The 20,675-nt window shown below is 37.0% G+C and overlaps 1 protein-coding gene across 14 annotated transcripts in view; it reads left to right on the forward strand.

Annotated features, from left to right (window-relative positions):
• Positions 1-20,675, forward strand: part of CASK (calcium/calmodulin dependent serine protein kinase) — a 191,318-nt gene that overhangs the window by 117,298 nt on the left and 53,345 nt on the right. For 8 of the 14 annotated variants that reach the window (XM_086879634.1, XM_086879635.1, XM_086879637.1 and 5 more), the window contains 5 exons: positions 1,462-1,584; positions 3,910-3,993; positions 5,852-5,951; positions 11,062-11,079; positions 18,703-18,824. In XM_086879634.1, the coding sequence (XP_086735760.1) occupies positions 1,462-1,584; positions 3,910-3,993; positions 5,852-5,951; positions 11,062-11,079; positions 18,703-18,824 (447 nt within the window). The remainder of the gene's footprint in view (positions 1-1,461; positions 1,585-3,909; positions 3,994-5,851; positions 5,952-11,061; positions 11,080-18,702; positions 18,825-20,675) is intronic. The other 6 variants (XM_086879640.1, XM_086879636.1, XM_086879639.1 and 3 more) reach the window with 1 other exon arrangement.

The raw sequence follows: 20,675 nt of genomic DNA on the forward strand, positions 1-20,675 counted from the left end.
GATGGAAACTCCCAAAGCTGTCTGATTTATTATATCACCTTAATAGCCTGCTAAAATGTAAGTGGCAGCACTGTTACTGTGCTTGGTCTGGAGCATGTATTTCATTTTTTAAACTTTATAATCCTAGAAACAGCAGCATTTCTTCATGGCACTAGTTTTGGGATTGCACAGACTGACAGATGTTCCACTTTATGTAAGATTTCTTTATGGAATCTCATAAGCAACTAAAACCTTCTGGAAGGATACTAGTTAACTTCTCTTTTTTTAAAAAAAAAAAAGTTACAGCCAGCACATTGTGTCTTCTTAGTTCTTTTTCCGTTCCTGTTTCCACAATAATTTGTCTATTCAGTGAAAATCCTGTCAAATTTGCAATTACCTTCATTTCATTAGAGCTGAAAAAGAAATTATGAATGGCAGCTTTAAATGTGCATTTCATAGCCAGATAATGTTGCTGAGTGCCCCAATTCAAAGTGATCATTTTTTGTAAAAACTGATTTTAAATAAAATGGACTTGTTTAAATGATCAGATCGTAACATTGAAAAGAGTCTGGTTTTAATTTTGAATTTGCATTTAGTACTTCGTAAAGTTAGCTATCATCTAATAAAACTTAGCTTCTTCATAAATTAAAGAAATACTATAAATATCTTAAAGATACAATCCTTTATATCACATAAAGAATTTTCTTACTTTGGTATGGTTTTATCAGGTGTCCATCATTTTGACTGGTTGGGCACAAACCTGCATATATGCACAAAATGAAAATATATTCTGAATCATCCTTCCTATTGTATCTCCTAAAGATGTAGTTCTGCTCTGAAACTGTTACAATTCCTGGTATTGTCTTATCCTTTTATGCTTTCCTGGTGGAAAAACTTTTCCTGTTGTGAAGTTGAAAGGAATTTATTGGGAATTTATTGGGAATTGGGAATATTGTCCTGAAGGTGCTATTGTCCATAGCACCTTCAGGACAGGACCAGAGTAGTTTGTAACAGGCATTCTCTTACTCCCTTCTTACCCAGAATCACTGCCATGAAACTGTGGGTTAAAACAGATAAATTCTCATGTCATATATTGATTTCAGGAGTAGATTCCATTTCTGCATTTATTATACACATAATTAACAGTTAAACAGAGCTTAATTGTTTTTTGCTTTATCTATTGAATGGTCACTTTGATCTGAGCAGAATGTAGACCAGACAGAAATTATACTGTGATTATAACATAGTACTAAGGACATGTCAGGGTTTATGTTTTCAAATTTTGTGCCGTTTCAGTAGCAAATAATGTTCGATTTTTACAAGTTATTAAAAAACTTTGAAGAGATTTTCTTTTACATTCATTACCTGGAAATGTTTGCTAGCACCAAGCACTGTTAAATCTCTGCAATAATTTTACATAAACACTAGGTTCTTTTCTAGATCCTTATTACTAATTTACTTTTTTTTCTTGCTCATAATCAGATGAATCCTAGGCAATGGAGCCATATTTCTGAAAGTGCCAAAGATCTGGTGCGCCGCATGCTTATGCTGGATCCAGCAGAAAGGATAACAGTGTATGAAGCACTGAATCACCCCTGGTTAAAGGTAGTAAAAGCAGCTGTTTACGTGCTAGTTTCCTGTATAAGGGATAAAAACATCTATTCCTTTGTTTTCCTGAGCTTGTCAAAGTAGACATGAACTGTACAAAATGTGAGATAATGTGCTTTAAATGCTTTGGAGGATTTGAGCCTCAGATTTTTATAATTGCCTGGCTTAAACTCTTGCTTAAATGCAAGCTCAGTTGAACATCTTCAGCAGCACCAGAGTGCAGGGAGTAGGGCTGTATAACATGAAGCTTAAAGGTGGTGTTAAGGTGTCTTTCTGTGGCTCTCAAACTTCAGAGAAGTAATTTCTGATCTCCTTTTCACTCAGTCATATCTAAACCTCTTTCCTGTTACTCAGAGAGCCATGCACTCTGCTGCCATAGGTTATACTACTGAGCTGTGCTGCTTCCTTACATTAAATACTTGAAAATATCCCACCAAAAGGGAAGGAAATGGTGGAGTGTTGCTCCAAGGCCACTGTGACTGCATAAAATTATATGACATCTGGTAATCAAACTATTTTTCAGTGATGGCAGAATTTACAGCACACTTTAAGCCAGTGGAAGAGTAGTTGCTGTACACTGAAGGTTTACAACAGGAGCAGAAGAAAATACACCTGTAGGTTCTCAGCAGTCCATCACTAGTCTGTGGTCAACATTGGGGTTGGAGAATGATGGGTTGTGCTGCAGAACTAAAAAGTGAAAAGTAGTGGTTCAGAGCATTGTATTATCTTTGGCAGAAGATGATGAATTAACTTTTCTTAGTTATCCTTTGCTTCTTTTCTGTAGTGAGTGTCCAGGGTAGAAAGAGTCATAATATCATCAGCTTAAACAAGGCACTTAATTTGAAAGGGGGCTGATCTGGTAATCAGCTAATGCTTCATGCTCTACATGAGACAAAGAGAAACCCACAAAAAAGAACGTGGGAAGAACAGGATCATATAGTCTTCTACCTCTAAGTTAATGGTGTAACCACCAGTGAATGGAGTTGTTCTTCCACTTCTCTGCTCTCTTTCTGCCTCTGACTCCTGTATTCCAAGCTGCAGAATAGAATCCTCTAACTTATAAGAGGAGGTCAGGGTCAGGAGTGTCCACCTCTCAGAAATGACAGTGGTCATTAAGGCAGCTCTTCTGGGTGCTGGGGGGCTGCAGGTTCAAGCCATTCCACTCAAAGAGAGGCCAAGTTCTGCCTGTTCATCTGGGTCATACATAGTGTATCAAATATCAAAGAGTATGGGAATGAACACCATTATTTTGGAATCCCAGAATATAATACAAACACAGGTGATCTGCTTTTATCTGCTGGTAACTGGAATTTGGTTGAGGGTCATTTTGGCAGAAAACCAATTTTTTGTAATTTTTGTTTTTTGAGCAACTGAGCTAATTAGGTTTGTTAAAAAAGACAATTCTGTAATGTGCACGTAATCAGATGAAAAAAGCAGCCTGTGCAACTTTGCACTTTTGGCATCTGTGGTCTCTTTCTGATCAAGTTGTTACTGGTTGGAAGTCACATGGATTAGTGTATGACAACTTTATTTGCAAGCTCAGGACAGGCATTCTACCAGTCAGTCCTCTCAGTTTTGCCTACAATAAACTGCCTTCTCTGCTGACTCAGAACTTTCTAAACCATTTATAGATAGGAGCAAATGCAGCATGAGGCACAGACATGTTTAGTGCCATAGAGACACTGCTGTGATTTCACTCTGATTCAGGAGAAGCATGTGATAAACACATTAAATTAATGTTATGTAGCTTCAGGGGGAGAAGTTAGTTGGCTGCTGCAAGTTTTGTCCCTTCTGTCACCGCAATTGTTCATTGGCAAATTTTTCATCTGCACCTGCAATGGAGAATTGTTCCTGTACCATCCCCTGACTGGCATTGGGTTAGCACTTCCTGCCCTGCTGGACGTGTACCCCACCTCCCAAACTTACCTGAAGTATCCAGAACCCTGTAAAAGAGTGCTTGAACATGTTGGTTCACTGAGGTTTGTGAATTGCAAAAAGCAGAGCTACTTTCTGCTTGCCATCTTCAAAGTTCAGTGCTAGACACAGACTGACAGCACAACAGTAAAACAAAGGACTGGGGTCTTACTGCAAGGTGGGAAACAACTGCAAAAAGAAAACATCTTTGGCCCAAGTTAAGAGTTCTGTAAAAGTATTGAATCCCTCTTAAGTTCTTGAAGTTTTCCTTAAGTTGAAAAAAAGTCCTCATTCTCCTTAGGATATTTATGAGCTGGTACTTTTCTAGACTGGTTTCTTAGTGTCAAGAGGATACTAAAAGCTTGTATTTAATGTTTTTTTGGTTTGTTTTTTGTGGGGTTTTTGAAGGAGAGAGATCGCTATGCATACAAGATTCATCTTCCAGAAACAGTAGAACAATTGAGAAAATTCAATGCAAGACGAAAACTAAAGGTAAACTGAATGTAGTGTTAAAACAGTATAATTACACAGCTCTTATTTTGTGTGATACCTGGTTCATTTAAAAAGTGCTAAGAGAAATCCATGCTTTGAAGTTGGCAGTAAAACAAAAAGTTGCAACAGGCCTTCACAGATATTTATTTAAATGATGTCTTAGAAAGGCTGGGGTTTCTTTCTCTCTTTCTTTCTTTCTTTCTTTCTTTCTTTCTTTCTTTCTTTCTTTCTTTCTTTCTTTCTTTCTTTCTTTCTTTCTTTCTTTCTTTCTTTCTTTCTTTCTTTCTTTCTTTCTTTCTTTCTTTCTTTCTTTCTTTCTCTCTCTCTCTCTCTCTCTCTCTCTCTCTCTCTCTTCCTCTCTCTCTTCCTTTCTTCCTTCCTTTCTTTCTTTCTTTCTTTCTTTCTTTCTTTCTTTCTTTCTTTCTTTCTTTCTTTCTCTCTCTCTCTCTCTCTCTCTCTCTCTTCCTCTCTCTCTTCCTTTCTTCCTTCCTTTCTTCCTTTCTTCCTTCCTTTCTTCCTTCCTTTCTTCCTTCCTTTCTTCCTTCCTTTCTTTCCTTTCTTTCTTTCCTTTCCTTTCTGTCTTTCTGTCTTTCCGTCTGTCTTTCTGTCTGTCTTTCTTCATGGTTTTCAAATTTCAGTGCAAATTGTCTGGTAACAACCAAGGTGTATATGATGTCTCCATCTTCAGTCAATTCAGTAATTCTGTGTAATATGAAATACTGGAGAGAATCATGCAATCACTTCTGTTATTATTGTGTTACATTTTTATTATTATAAAAGGAACAGTAATTTTGAATGTCATGGAGTCTTTAACAGAAACATTTCTGTATTCACTGAAAGGTTCACAAAATTATGACACAAACATGGAGCATTACAGTTCATGGGCTATTTTACAATTTGTAATAAAACTCAGAATTAGGTATTCACACTGAGCTGCTGCTTTGCAAAAGTTTCATGTAGCTGATGATGAGGATGCACAGTTCTCACAATTCATGAACAGCTCTTTTTCTTAGGTGGTTTGTATGTCCAGGTAATACTTCCATTAAAAATGCTATCTAGTACATTTTGATTCCTGTTCTGGATGCAATTTCAGGTATTTCCCAGATTTCTTCCTGGGGAGGCCACTATATTTAGTTTCCTGAGCTTTTATACCTTTTTTTTTAATTTTTTTTTTTAATGCCATTTTATCCAAAGCACTGTTCTGCAGTATGCTTCATTAAATTTGTCCATACTTCCATAACTGTGAGGCATTAAAACCTCAGTGATTAAAGTGCAATTTACTTGAATAATTATGTATATGTCAGAGCGGGTAACCATTTTTCTAGGTTTGTAAATTCCCTGTAACACTCATTCTGGGACTCTGCAACTGTCTGTATAACTGTTATTTTTGTATTGATGCATTATGGGTGTCAAAGTATTCTAGTGCTGTCAGTGTCAAGTTATGACAATTTCTAAAATAAAAAAAGGAAGTGTTTTGCTTTAAAGAGTGAATTTTTATTCCTGCTAATTCACTCAGTCTAAGTAAGAGGAAAAGATAAAGAGGTTAGTTATTTTGTTTACATTGTACTACAATGTGAATTTATGCCTCACAGTTTCAAAATGCATTCACATAAAGAACTGCTCTGATGAATCCTCTTGCAAATAATATTTTTACTGTTTATTAGTGTATGACCAGCTCTTCTGTTAGATATGGTCACTGATAAGAGGGAGGCAAAGCTGAAGACTGGAAAAGTTATTTGCTCTTCACTGAAAAGGTCAACACACAAGAGACCTCAGGAGATTGAGTGATCCAAGGTGTCTGGAAATGTTTAATTATCCTTCTTTGTGTAATTGAGACTGTGTGGGTATTTTTATTCAGGGGGCAGTACTAGCAGCTGTGTCAAGCCACAAATTCAACTCCTTCTATGGTGACCCCCCTGAAGAGCTGCCAGACTTCTCTGAAGACCCCACCTCCTCAGGTATTTTAACAGAAAGTCTATTTCTTGCAGCCAGCATGTCTTAAGTCTGTACTGACCAGAGTACCACATATTTACTAATTTACTGAGATTCCAAAAATTGACTATTAAGTTAACATTTACATGTGAAAGGATAAATAATTTTCAGTCACAATGGCATTGACAACTGGCAAAAATGAAGAGAAAATCTTGCCACAGTTTTAAGCTTCTACAGAAATTCTGATTTTTTTTATTTTTTTTTATGTATGTGCATTTATTTACAAATAATGTTATGATCTCACATACCTCTTTATATTAATTGAGTATAAAAGCTTACTGAAATTATGTCTTGAATTCTTAGGCAGGAACAAAGCTTTAATATCTTAGTAATAGTTATTTATAAAAAGAGGCCCTTATGTACCAGAGTCTCCTGACCTGTTATAGAGAACAATGTTATTAATATGTGTCCTGTTTAAAGCACACTGGACAGTATTTCTGACCCCCAGATTTTAAGAGAGAGATAATACATATACTCAGGGACCTCCCAGCATACCTCAAAGGGGAAGATAATACTTGTGCTGTGACCTAGGCCTTGGATGGGACAGTGACCTTACTCAAGGAGTCCTTTTGTCCATAGCCCATGTTCAGAAATCTGAATAACCTGTCAGTCCCTAAACTAACACAGCCCTGTCTTAATTATGTATCTTAATTTTGACATATCATTGCTCAAAATATTTGCAGTGCAAAAGCCTGGGTTGGTCTGTCTGATCTAAAATTAGTACTTAGGATCAATTTAAATAAGCCTTTAAGAAAACCTAAGACCAAAAGGACTGTCTTTAATTTTTCTAAACAGCTTAGGAGTATTGGCAGAATACTTTAGTTGTATACTGACTTTTCTAGAGGACATTTCAGGAACTATATTGTATGTGTTGATTTCCTGTGTGATAATTCTCTGTCCCAATATTTTTATGGTGATAAAATTATGTATTGACTGCATATATTAATTATTTCTTTCCTTCTATTTCATATAAGCAAGTAATTAATAGAAATTATTTTAATGTCATTAATATAAGAATTATATGTCCCATAAGAATGGGGGTAACTTTTCTTGGTTGAAATTCTCCAATTTCATTTCTTGGAATCCAAGTTCTAGTACTAAAAATATTAAAAGATTGCCTCATCTTTAGACATGAACACAGTTCATAATTCCCTTAGAAATTAATGAGAATCTCAGATCATTTATTGCAAATTGCCAATTTATTGCAAATAAATCAAAGCCTCATGGCTTAAGTTCAGCCAGACAGCTTTTGGATACTTGTACTTGCAGTTCAGGATCCACCTATTCTTCTAAAGAAAAAGTCAGTTTTACTTCACCTAGAACTCCTTGCAGTGCCTTAATTTTTGTTTCCATCGACTTCCCCCATTTCAGTGGTGATTGGCCACCAGCATGACTGGCAGTGGCAACTTTCCTAATCTGGAAACAGCAGTTCTGCTTTCCAGTTTCAGTCTCACATCAACAGGACATGTGTCTTCCTCAGAGTGATGTAATTGCAGATATCACTATACAGGAAAGTTCCAAGTTCTATTTTTTTCTGCTCAGAGAATACTCAAACCCAGTGCACACGTAAATTGTACAGAATATCTGTGTTGGATCCATTGTTGGCTTGTGTTAATCTCTGAAATAAATGAAACAAAAGCTTTGAATTCTCAGGAGAGCAAAGTTATTCTCTAACCTGACATTGTTGATCAGACTGATGGTGGATCACAGTGATCAGGAAACTATGCTAAGTGGGTCGTTTTCATTATGTTTCTCTGACCCACTACTTCAGCTGATAAAATATTTAATACTGAACACTGAGCCTTGCAAGAAAAGACTCTACAACTCTTTAAGATTCTTAAATTCCTAGATACGGAAATCTATTTTGTTTCCTCTTCAGAAGTACACTAATAGTATTTTCAAATATTTCTAGCTTGTAGGATGTTCTTGTGATGATGCTAAACCAAACTAGTTTGGAGAAATTAAACATAAAACTCAAGAATTGCAGTAGAAACTTGATTATCTTAAGGTTATTTAAGTTTCCTTCCTAATATCTCATAATGTTATTCCAGATCATAAACTCTTAATGAAGAGCATTTAATATTTTAGATGTGGTTGCCAATTATTCCTCCCATAAAATTTCATGAGGCTTTTCATTGTAATTAAATGGTTTGTCAAAAACAGGCAAATACAGAACTCCTACAGAGATAAATATACAGAAATAATGGATTCCTATGAGGTTATTTAAGTTGCATTTCCTGTCTTCCAGGGCTTTCCAAACACAGAAACAGTAAATTTCAGTTCTCTCTTTTTCCTCAATTTAGAGGTGTTCTTCCTCAAAGTTCAGTTTGGAAATCTGGTGTTGCTGGAACCCTGGAGCATCTTCCTGAGCTACCAGAGTATTATCCTGGGATAGGAAGGCACTGAAGGCAGCAAGTCAGATGACTTTTGTAGATGCAGAATCACAAAAGATATTCTTTTCCAGTGATAGTCTGCAAACTCCATAGCTAAGTTAGATGGGAATGAACAGAGAAATTTTGTTTAAGGTCAACCAGGTTTTTTTCTGTACACATCTTCCTTTCCTTTGTACAGTGTTAGCAACTCTTGGTTCCAACCACTTACTGATCACTGGGTAGTCTGTTTCCTCTTTTGTCAGCAACCATCCTCTGAAGAACTTGAATTAATCCTGCTATCATCCTGTGGGTAACATGGCAGAAACCAGTCTTGCTGAATTTTGAGTGTGATAAAACCTTTTAAAATACTTTTAGACTACAATGCTGCTTTATTGCTGACAGTGTTCAGTAACTTCCCCAGTAAAGCCACCAAGCAGCTCAGCTGACAAGCTTTCTGCAAATGGTCTTCTCTAGAATGTAAAACATTTGATTTTCAGGTTGCCTGTCTTCAGGGCATTGTAAAATGTGTATTCCCCAAGGCAACAAATGTTTTGGATAGTTTTAATATGCTGAAACAAACATAAATCAGAAGTTAGCAATCAGCAGGCCTGAAGGCTAAATCTGTCACAGGAGAAAAAGTGGCCCATGAAAGTGGACCATGAAATACATAAAGTGCCAGGGAAATTCAAAGTGTTTGCTTTCTGCTGGCCTTCCCCATCTGCCTCCCTCCCCTTTCCTGCCCAGGGCCTGGCCCTCCTACCTCCTGATTGTTCATCAGCTCCAGACAGGATTTCCTCTCCTTCTGTCATATGCTGGCCACTTGTCCCCCAGCAGAGTGTACAGACATACAGTTTTCAAGTGTTTTCATAACAGTGCCTCAGGCTCGGAAATGAACATCACCACCATTAAAGTTTTTAATTTTTCATCCTTTTGCTTCTTGAGGTTTGACTTGAGAAGCTGAATTGAGGACTGTTTCATATGGAGTGTTAAGTAGATGCAAAATGGTTACATTTTCAGGCCAACAGTTAGAAAAACTGATAAATTGAAGAGGTTTTTTGCAACTTTATAGTTTCAAAAGCTTTTTGTAGCCACATTTTCAGATCTGAGTCAAAGCTGGAGCTGAGCCAGTGGATAGTCCATAGTGTTTGGAAAACTGCCTAACTTTTAATTAAAGCAAACCTTACCTTTTTGGTTAAAGGATGTTACTCTCTAATGTCTGCTGGAATTGCTTGGTTTGTGGCACCCATTTCTGAACTGTGACTAAGAGGTTTCAGAGCGGCTTTTTGCCACTGGATTCCTGTAAGGGATCCTCGAGCTGTGTTTTGGGGTAACCTCAGAGCAAAAGAAGAGCCTGAGTGGCCAAATGTGCTCCTGCACCTGTGCTAAGCAGTGGCACTGCTGCAGTACTTCCTGCATTCGTGTGAGTGCTGAGCTCTGTGGTCGCTCTGGAAGCAGATGAAAGTAGAAGCAGAGTTTTGCACTGCACACAAAGCAGCTGAGGCTCCTTCAGTGCTTCTGCCTCGTTTTCTCCAACTGCAAGGCACAGATTCCACACACAGCATTTTCACAAGTGCTTTTTGGTATTTTGTCTCAGGATTGATTTTTGTGCAAATTGAAATTTTCATCCTGTTCTATTTTGTCAGGCTCCGTGTTGTTGTGTCAAATGAGAAGTTTTTAACAGCATGAGATCTTGATTTTCAAATTCAATGATAATAATATTTGGAATGAAGCTAAATCTTTTAGTCTTTCAGAGTAAGGTCAAACAGCATAGATAGGGACAAGTTGTAAGCTCGCTGTTTCCAACACACATGGAAGTAGCTGAACTGGTTAGAATGGTTAGTTGTTTCATGGTATTTAGAATTCATGAAATATTGTCAGTACAAGCCCATATCTTAAAACCAATCAATTTCATCAACATAAGTAAGAAAAAAAAAACATTTTTGTTATTCAAAAATTACCACTGATTTTGTAAATATTTGTAAAGGGTATTGTATAATATTTTAATATATGAATGCTTGGGGAAAAAAAAAAGTACATTCACCTTATAATTATTGTTAATTCCTTTATTAGTGTTACAAGCACAGCTGTCAGTTTTGATATCATGAGTTTGTGTGTTTCCAATATTCAATTATTAACTTTATGATTTTTCAGCTATTGATTCTTTGCTCTGATATGTTTAAATAAAAAAAAAAGGCATAAACACACTGTTAATTGAAAGCAATAATGAAGTGGTTGTATTTCTAAATGGTTTGCATCACATTTTTCACTGAAACTTTTGATTTCAATGTAAAATTGCTAAATTTTGCTTACTAGGTATATTAATATGATGCTATGCATCATTTTCAGTATGTTGAATTATTTTATTATTTCACCTTTTACAGTATTTTTTCCTGAAAATCACTTTTTTTCATGAGTTTTTTAAAATAGTTTAATCAATGTTGGGAAAAGTCTGGTATTAATAGATCTCTAACACTGCATCCATGTGCTGCTTTCCCAATGCCAAGTGTTTGTTTTCCTGCCATCCCAGTCTTCCAGTGCCATTTGCTTCACACATAGAAAAACCATATTAAAAACTGGGGGGATCCTTGTCACTTTGGGAGTATTTTTGTGGCTAAATTAGTCTGCTAGGTTGCAGCTTTATAAATCGCTTGTTCTGAAATCTTCATACTGTTTGTTGTTTGTCCAAACGCTGCCTTCCTTCTAGGACTTCTAGCAGCAGAAAGTAGGTATCCCTTTGTTTTCCTTTAAGGCATATCAGTCAGCTATGGTGTTTGTCTTTGCATGTTTAAAAATCCGCTTTCTTTTGCTTCTCTTTGCTCTTTTCGGTTTTAATACTGCCTGTTCAAATAAAATTATATGGTATTGACTAAATCTGTCTACAGTATAATACATAATCGACAGTATAATTAAGTAGAAGGGTGATTTCCAGGGAATACTGAAGATTCTAATTTAGAGGCAGTATTAAAATTACCTAAATTTTGGGTTTTTTTCCCAATATTTAATATTTGCAAAACAACTGAACTAAAATTTAATTTTCATTGAATGAATAAAGCATACAATATTTTTGGTTTGCATTTTCATTCTGAAATTGTTTTCATGGACTAATGCTTTTTTTTTACTTCCTACCACCAAACATATACTGTAATATTAGTCAAATATTATATTCTTGCTCTATGCTTGCATGAAGTTCCTTGATCCTTCTGTGTTGATGTGATACCTGATCTATGCATATGCACTGTGGGTATGCATACACCTGATTTAAATAACTGTCCAATATGTGTCTCCTCAGTGAAGGAATGTTGTTGGTGTGTAGGGAGGAGGTTCTGCTGCAAGGTAGCTGCTCACTTCGTGAGAGGCTGGGAGCACAAGCACTTCTAAAACCTTCAGACTGTACTAGCAGAGGAGGTGTGAAATTTTAGACCCTTTGATACAAACCACAACCATTTCAAAAACAATTCAGCATCTCCAAAAACAAACTTTAAAAAGTGGGGGTTTCCTGCAGCATTTTAAGACTTGTAGGTTAACAGATCTACTTCTGTCCTAGATCAGGATATGTCAGGAGGAATGTGTCCATGTCTCCACTTCTGAACAGTCATGGATTCTGTGGTTGTTGCTTTTGATTTTACAGGTTGTGGGGAAAGTTGTTCCTTGTCTTCCTATTTTTCCATCTCAGAATGCCTGTCCAGTAACATGAGAGTGAAAGTTCTGAGGATTTTGATATAAAAGTTTTGTGATAGTATTATTTTTAAACAGTTTTAAGGGGAAAAAAAAACCTCATACCCAGCCTGTGTCATGATTTTTGGGTTTTTGTGCATAGACACTTCTGCAAACTGACTATAAGAGTATGTTGCCATCATGCTGGTCAGGAGGGGGATTTTAGACAATTTTGCAATGAGGAAGAAAGGATCTAAGGAATGGATAGTGAAGGGCTTTCATCTATTAAAGTATTTATTTGTTTAGTTGCATGTGAGTGCACTTACATGTAAGCTACAGATCTGGTCTAAAAAACAACACTTGAGCATATTTCTTTACCACCACGCTAGACTGGCTTCTGTCATAACTGTGGTTGGTTTTACAGTGAGGGTAGCTGGAAAAAAGAGTTAACAAACTGTGTGAAGGTGCCAGGTGTGCAGACATGAGAAAGCTGGAGGCTACACTCAGTGCCCCTGTGTGTTCAGGATAAAAGGAAGTCTCTCTTCAGAATTAAGCATCGCTGCCCTCTTTGTCCTCTTCCCCCACAACTTCCCCTTCCCCCCTGTCCTTTTCTGTTTTCCATATGTGGTCTCTCCTCTACATTCCTTCTGCTGTTTGGGAAACTTAATCTCTTCTTTTTTTGTCTTTTTTCCATTATTTTTTTTTCCTTTGTTTAGTCTCTTTCTCCCTGTTTTTTTTCTGCACCTATTTAATTTAGTTCCTTTTCTGACTTGTACATGTCTTTCTCTCCTTTCTTGTGTTCCTTAGATGTTCTTACCTTCTTTAATGTAGTTGTAAATTACAATACCCTTACATTGCACCAGCTGTCTTCTTTCTGAATTTTTACCATCATCTCCATAAACCTCCATCTTTTTAGTTCTCTTACTACACTCTTCCTGATTGTTTTATATATGTATAGTGATTGTATATAGTTCTGTTTATATTATCACTGCCTTATTTGCTTCCCAGTAGCATTCACACAACTGTGTGTATGTAGGAGCTTATTTGTAAATTTGTAGGGTGTCTAAACTTCACTGTTTGTTTTCAGTCCAAGAAGGAAGAAGTCATGAAATGCTACATATCTCAAATTTGAGCAGGAAAGAACGTTTACTTGACTTACATTTTAATTACACTGCTGTGCATATGTGAAACATGCATCTTCCACCTTGTTTTAAACTATTACAGTTATATATATACACCTGCTTTGGCTGTCATCTGTTCCTGCAGAGTCAGTTGCTCTGGAATACAGTGAACAGCAAAGAGCAACAAATTACTGTGTGAGGTCAGAGGCATCTCAACCCCAGTGATTTTTGCAGATGTTGTTTCAAGTGATGAAGAGCAGCTGATGCTCAGCTGGCTTTCTCTAAATCTGAGAAGTTACATCAGTTGAAGTAGTGGAAAGGTCTGCACTTTATAATAATACTCATGCTTGTTTTTTTCATGAGATTGTATCCTGTGACTTCATTTTGTGATTCTAATATTTGATCTCGCAAAAATTTAACAATTTCTGGTGATTCTTCATCTTTCCTTGCTGGATGTACTACCCTCAGACCTCTTCACAAACAAAGTAAAATGTAAATCCTGCCTTCTGAAACACCTGTGCTTTAAGAGCCAGGATTGGTTTTTTAATTTCATTTACAGCAGCTGCCCATGAGAAGGCAGCCAAGAGATGAGGCTGAGAAAAATCAGATTCTGTTTATTGTACATTGGCTGGCATAGGGACTGCGCTGTGATATATAGAAAAATTGCAAATGACAGCAAAGCCTGGCTTAGTCATTTAAATACCACTATAAAATCTTCAAGATACAATTACTTACCTATTTACACAAATAGTTGAAAGGCCAATCAAAAAAATGCAGTTTATAAGAACGAAAAGGATTAAAATGAGTGGCTGGTGTCATGAACTTAATTTTATGTGGTTCTACACATCTAAGAGATTTAGATTTTGTCAATGTCTCTTTAATAAAAACATGCTGTTATTATAGTGGTTGTTATAAGTTCTTCTGCAGAGTTATTTCCTGGCAAGTAATTGCAGGAGTCTAGCAAAAAGGTCACGGGTTTTTAGTTTTGTGTTTAAACAACATCAGACTTCCTGAGTTTTGGGTTTTCAGGATTCAGAAGCGGGTTTATGGCTGACCCAAGACTTAAATGGGCATTTGTAATCTTCTGTGTTAAAAAATAAATCAGAGAGTTATTTTGCCCTCTGTCAGAATGTGTTTGCAGTCAGGATGTAGTCTGGGTTTGTAGCAATATCTGAGTCTCTTTACCTAAACACGTTATTCAGTCATACGCTGCTGCAGATCACATGTCACATGAAAAGAGGTTCCTAATTCTATTTACTGCCTGTTACATAACAGAGATATAACATAACACCTGCCTGGTGTGCTGAGAAGCCACAGAAAAGCAAATTTTTGGGATGTTTTGCACTGGGGGACACATGACTACCGCAAAATATGTAGGGAATTCTTGGAATAGTATTTAAAATTCTATTCTGTTCTGGGGAGAAGTAAACAACTCCTCCCTACATTTAAATTTCAGTTTCTCTAGTCAAACCACCTGTTCCAGACTAGAATAGCTGGATGTTGTAGTAACAACCCATTTTACCAAACTTTGCCTTTTTCCAACCTGATGTGCCAGTGTCCATAGCAGCTTCAGGTGCACTGTATGAGAACTACAGAGACTCTAGAGACAGAATTCTGCTGTAAGAGAAAACTATTTCTGACTGGCCATCTCCAAAAATGAGGTAACAGAACCTGCACAAAATACCTGTGGTAACTTTGACTATGCAGTGCATAAAGAGAAAATCCCAAGTTTCTGCCTCATAAAGCAAATACATGTCTCTGATAAATAATAGATCTGCCTCAGTAAGCAGAAAACTGCTCAGTTCATCTCTCTCTTCTCAGAAGTAATTCGGTATCATACTTGAGAAGTCATTCCACTAACTATAAAAGCATTTTATATATTAATACTGACTGCAGGAGACTGTCATAAGCATTCTAATGTGGTTTTCTTCTTTTTAATATATGACAGTCCATAGTTTTCAGCTTTTCAGAACTGGCAGTCCCCAGGAAACTCTGAATGGCTGCAGCCATCCTTTCTTAGGTATTCATATGGGAATACAAGAAAGACAAGGTTGTGTGCATGGCCCTGAGTGTCACTGCTCCTTTGGACACTGAGGTCATTTACTGTGCATTTACAGGAGGATCCAGAGTCTTCTCACAGAACCATGTTTGGTGTGGATTTTGTTACTGTTTCTGCAGAGTCTTCTATTTATATCACTGGAATTGCAGCCTTTCCTGTGCAATTGGATCTGTTTTTATAGTAACTTAAGGTGCAGGGTGAGATTCTTTTCACCCAAAAGTTGTGGCTACTTGAAAATTCTGGGACAGTGAGCAGCATTTTTTAACAAAGTTTACTTTATGGAGTCTTAAAAAACAAACACAGCCAGTCAAGTTAGTCAACTTCCTGATTTTTCCTGTGTTACTAATACTTATGCATCATTTTAATTTGCCTATTTCTAGATTCTGTCTGTAACTGCTTGTCCCATGACACTGCTACAGGCCATGAGAACTCTGAGATTTTAGCTTTTATGATTGTAATAATTCACTTAAGTCCTTCCTTTATAATCTGCTGAGGCTAAAATGGGTGCACTTGCAATGTTGAAAAGAAGTTAAATCCTATTTCAAGAGGATATAAGCTTTAATTATAAATATTGAGTGCCTTTACACTTTCCCCAAAGGGGAAATTTAGCTTGAATATGAATCTTTTTAGAAACAGGTATGCTGTAAAGGTTGGTTAATTTTATTTTATGTCGTATCTCTTCCCTGAATTTAAAACTCTTCCAAAAGGAACTTTCAGATTTTTTTAACAGATGTCTGTAACAAAGAGAATTTAGGTGTTCACAAAAATGCCTCTAAAATTGTTCTGTCACTTTTTTTAAGCACTAACATACTGTCAGAATATTGCTGCTATGCCATTTTCTCATGCAGGTGCACAATATTTGTAAATGAGTGAGGGGCATGGCAGTAGGTGAAGCATAAGATTATAGTTAAAAAAAAAAGCATAAGGTAAAGTTGCCACTTGGGAGATTAACAAAGTCTCTGTCAGAAAGTCCCCTCAAATTTCTTAAGGGCATTCTTGGAAACTTCATTTTACAGCCTTCTATTCAGTGTGACCAATGAGCAGGAGAAAAAAAGACCTAATGATCAATCCCTAATTTTTTTTTGAATTCCCAAATATTGAAGAGGTTATTGAGATGCAAATATTGAAAAACCATAACTTTCATTTCCATTTCAAAGCCAGCAAAGCATTCCACAAAAAAAAGTTTGTCAATTAAAAAATGTGATGGTCCAGAGCGTTTGGTGTTTCACAATAACACAGCACTGCAGGCAACTTTGAACACACTTCTTACTGGTTCCAGATTTGGCTCAGGTTTTGGTGATTATGGACAACACTGAGCATTTTTAGAGACTCTAAAGATACCCAGGCCTCTGAAGTGAATCTTCTCTTGAGTTTTTCTTAAATACTCCAAGTACACAGAAAGGGCTTTGAACCCAGAAAAGGAAACTTTGCTTTAAAATAAAATAATTCAAACTCAGCATGAAAAGAGCAGAAATAAAAGAGAATTTTAACAAATTTTCTTCTACCAATTGCATCCTGGAAAGTCAAGCAATTTCTTTCAGGCTTGGAGATCTCTAGGTCCATCCACCTTTAAGTGATGTGCTGAAGATGTAAAGGCAACAGTGCAGTCCTTTTTGGGGTCCCTGGGTAGTTTGTTTTCCTTGCCTTTGAGGCTTAGCTGTGATCTCTCCATCGTCTTACCAGCACATCCCAAATCCTTATATTTTATATTTTATCAGCTTTCCTGCTGGGTCTCAGAGGGTTGTGAATGGTTCCTTTCAGCTGAGCAACCTTGTTCATTATCAAAGAGGAAGCAAATTTTTCTCTTTTTCAGTGCACCTGACCTCATGCACCACAACTACTAAAAGTCAAACCATTTGTTTTATTTGCTGGCAGCCACAGGTTTTTAAAAGAACATAAATTAGTACATCAAATAGGTATAAGTAGTCCGACACACTTGATGGGAGAGAACTAAGAAGTTTTAGTGCTCCTGAGACATGTGAGCGAAGGGGATATTGTGGTTCTCAAACCTTGTTGTACACAGAACTGTGATGAGAATCCTAGGCTGAGGTTTGTACTAAATGAGATGCAAGAGTTTCTAGATCTGTAATTTATTTCTCCTCCTAAGCCATGAGGTTGCAAGTCTTGTATAGTAGTTTTTTGTGTATTTTGTAATGCTTAATCCGGTTTTTCAAGATTTTCAGAGAAATAAGTTAACTTCTTTCCCTGTATGGTTAAGAGGCAGTCTGGTGTATTTTTTTTGTATTACATTCTGAAAATGCAGTACAAAATGCTTTGAGTTAAGGAGGGCTGGTAAGAATTGTTCATGCAATAGAAGATAGAATTTCAAGGAATGCAGCAATTTTTTAGATGTTATCTATCTTGTCAAAAAGACAAAGGTAAGTGTAATAAGTAAACAGAATAAACATATTGATGAGAAATTGGTGAAATAGAGAATGTGTAGAATCCCGTGTCCAGAATTAACAATTTACTTATGAAAAAGCATTCAGTGGTTCACTTCCAGACCACCAGCATTGTTGCAGACTCTCACTGGAGGTGCTGCCTTCTTACCAGATGCTTTCAGCACAGTGGAAGAAGTGAAGACGTGTCAGTGAGTGTTGAGATAAGCCAAAGTTGGCATTCTAAGGTGGCAGCCACCACTGACACTGTGATTTTTAAGCAAGTTGTTTCACACAGAACCACTATGGGCTGGTTTACTTGGTGGATTTGTGTTGTTTCTTTGTCCTCTGGTGCTGAGACTTCAGCATTTCCTCATGGACTTGCACCTTCCACAGTGCCTCCCATTTCTCCTTTCTGTCTCCATAGCTCTTGCTTCTCTCTCACCCCCATGCCATATGAAAATCATCCCCATCATCCTATGACCCAAAACAATGCCCTGGTGAAAAAGCAGCAAGTGTAATAGCTGGGTAGGAGATAACCAGGCAAGTAGAACAAACAGAACAAAAACACATTACAGCCTTTTTTGTCCCCCTGACTGCTGAGGATTCAGCAGTCCAGGTGTTTCTCCTCTTCCCTCCTTTATGCTGGTACTGATTTTAAAAATATTTTTGAAAGCATTGGTTTTTCCTGATTTTACTGTTGTTTTGGATTTGATTTCAAAATAATTCTTACTGATGCCTCAAAATTTTACAAAATGTGTTTGAAATTGTCCAACAGTTCAAAAAGAGAAGTGGAGGTTGGGGTGGGAATGGTGAGGACAGGTATTTCATAAGATATTGTTGGAAGCAAGGCTGAAATAGAGCAAAGGTGAGCTTAACAAAAACAGGTTTTAACCTCTCTCCCATTAAGTCATTTCTTATGTACAATTACATTATCTGTGAGCCCTTTTGATATGTGTAAAATTTATTCAGTGAGTTTTCCTGTTAAAACTCCAGCTTTTTTTAACTCCTGTCTCCTGTTCTAGTTGTACCAGATGAATTTAAAGTTTCCTTTTCCAAAGTTCAGTTTGCCATGAGTCATTGCTTTATTGATTTTTTTTATTCTTTTTTTTTTTTCCCCTGTTGCCCCATAGGAGCAGTTTCACAGGTGCTGGACAGCCTGGAAGAAATTCATGCACTTACAGACTGCAGTGAAAAAGACTTAGATTTTCTTCACAGTGTTTTCCAGGATCAGCATCTTCACACATTACTAGATGTAAGTTTTCTGTGATAAAAATTTGAATGTGTTCATGTATCTATTGTTCATTGGATAATATTTTGGTTTATACTGAGCAGACTGCTTTTGTTTGATACCAGAATCAATTTCTTTAGTTGTAGAATGTAAGAATCATCCAGCACTTTATGCAAAAATACATTTTTATGACTGTACTATATAGTATTTTAGAATAAGTAAGTGATTAAGAGTTTGAGTTAATAGGTTTGCTTTAAAATAATTCATCAGAATAGCTTTTTTTTCTTTTAATAAGGGCCAGATTTTAGTTTTTATTTTTATTAACAAATAAAAAGAAAATTGCAACTTTATAACTGTCCGTATTCTATTATTGTTAATATTCACTGTACTGATCCTAGGCCAGTTCTTGGGATATTCTTACACGTGGGAAATTTTTTTGTGAAAGGCCAAGGTATGCTCATTTCTTTTACACTTGGACACAGTATGTAATAGGCTCAATCATCTAAAATCTGTATTGCTCTGTGGTTCTGGAGGGCTGTTAGTCCATAAGGCAGCAGTGTCTTTCTGGAGTGCCAAAACGCTCATTGAGTGACAAATTCAAAAGCACATCATGCTGTCAGTGACTTTGTATGTGCACAGCACTGAGGTCTAAAATAAAAGTCAAAAAAAGTACCTGAAAAAATACTTTCCCTGATGTTTTTTTTTTTTTTCTGGGTTATGTGGATACTTAATGTTGAAGACAGAGGACTTGCTTTTCAGACCAGCTTTTTCTATAAAGCAGTCTACACCTTGCACTGAGAAAAAACTCCAGATGGACCTAAATGCACATAGGCACCTTGGCACAGCAGTGGGAGATCTGTAGCACAAAGCAGCTGGCACTGAGGAGCCCGTGCTGACAGTTCTGTGTGTTCCTTAGAGCAGGCTTTCACTTTATGCCAGTTGTACTGCAGTCCTGTGGACTGAGTAACCACTGGTAGGTGAGCAGCATCTTTTATTTTAATGTTGTTTGGGAGTAAATATGCTCTGGTAACACTGTACAGTGAAAAATAAAGAATGGCATGTAGGAATAATGAGATTAATTTTAAAAAACACACTCCTTGATCAAACCAAAACACTTGTGTGACCACATGGATGATGACCCTTTTCGTACAATGTCTTAAACTGAACATCTCAGTGGATATCACAAATGTAACAAGATGTGTGTGGTTTTTACCCAGTGAAAGAGCCACAGGATTAGGAGTCACTCCAGCTGTCTGGTCTGCAAGTAGATGATTATGTTTGTGGAGACTTGAGAGAGTTTCTGCAAAACTCTTCAATGCTCTGCTTCCTCTGTGCAGCTTTGCAGGAGCACGAGCTGAATGTAAACAGCTCCACGGGTCCTTTGGTGTCCAAAGCCTTTAAAATGTAGTGAATGATTTGTGCACTTGTTACAGTTTGATCAGTTACTTGAATTCTGTGCATTCTTGAAGTTCAAGGGATTCCAATGCTCACATCCAGTCTGGCAGTGGCCCCAGCTGCTGCTGGGTTCTGAGCTGGCCTGTGTGGGAGCACAAAGCTGCTGGCAGAGCTTCCCCACAGTGCAGCTGCCCCTGGACTGGAGGATCCAGAGATGGGGAGTTGGCTGCCAAGTGATGATGGCATTGCTCTGGCACAACACTGCAGCTCTAATCTTTGTTCTCTGATAACTGTTTATGCATTTTACATCAACAGTCATTGGATAAAATACGTATGAAGCACACAGGGGGAAGGGACAAGGAGCTCATGACTCTCCTGAATTGCATCTCCAACAACTCATCTTTGCAGTTTGCATTAAAATATGATTTTTTTTTCCCCCAATTTAAGTTTATCTAGCTTGTGTCCCAGATGCTTAAATTG

Source organism: Cyanistes caeruleus, chromosome 3 (assembly GCF_971803275.1).
Source record: "Cyanistes caeruleus chromosome 3, bCyaCae1.hap1.1, whole genome shotgun sequence".
NCBI lineage: Eukaryota > Metazoa > Chordata > Aves > Passeriformes > Paridae > Cyanistes > Cyanistes caeruleus.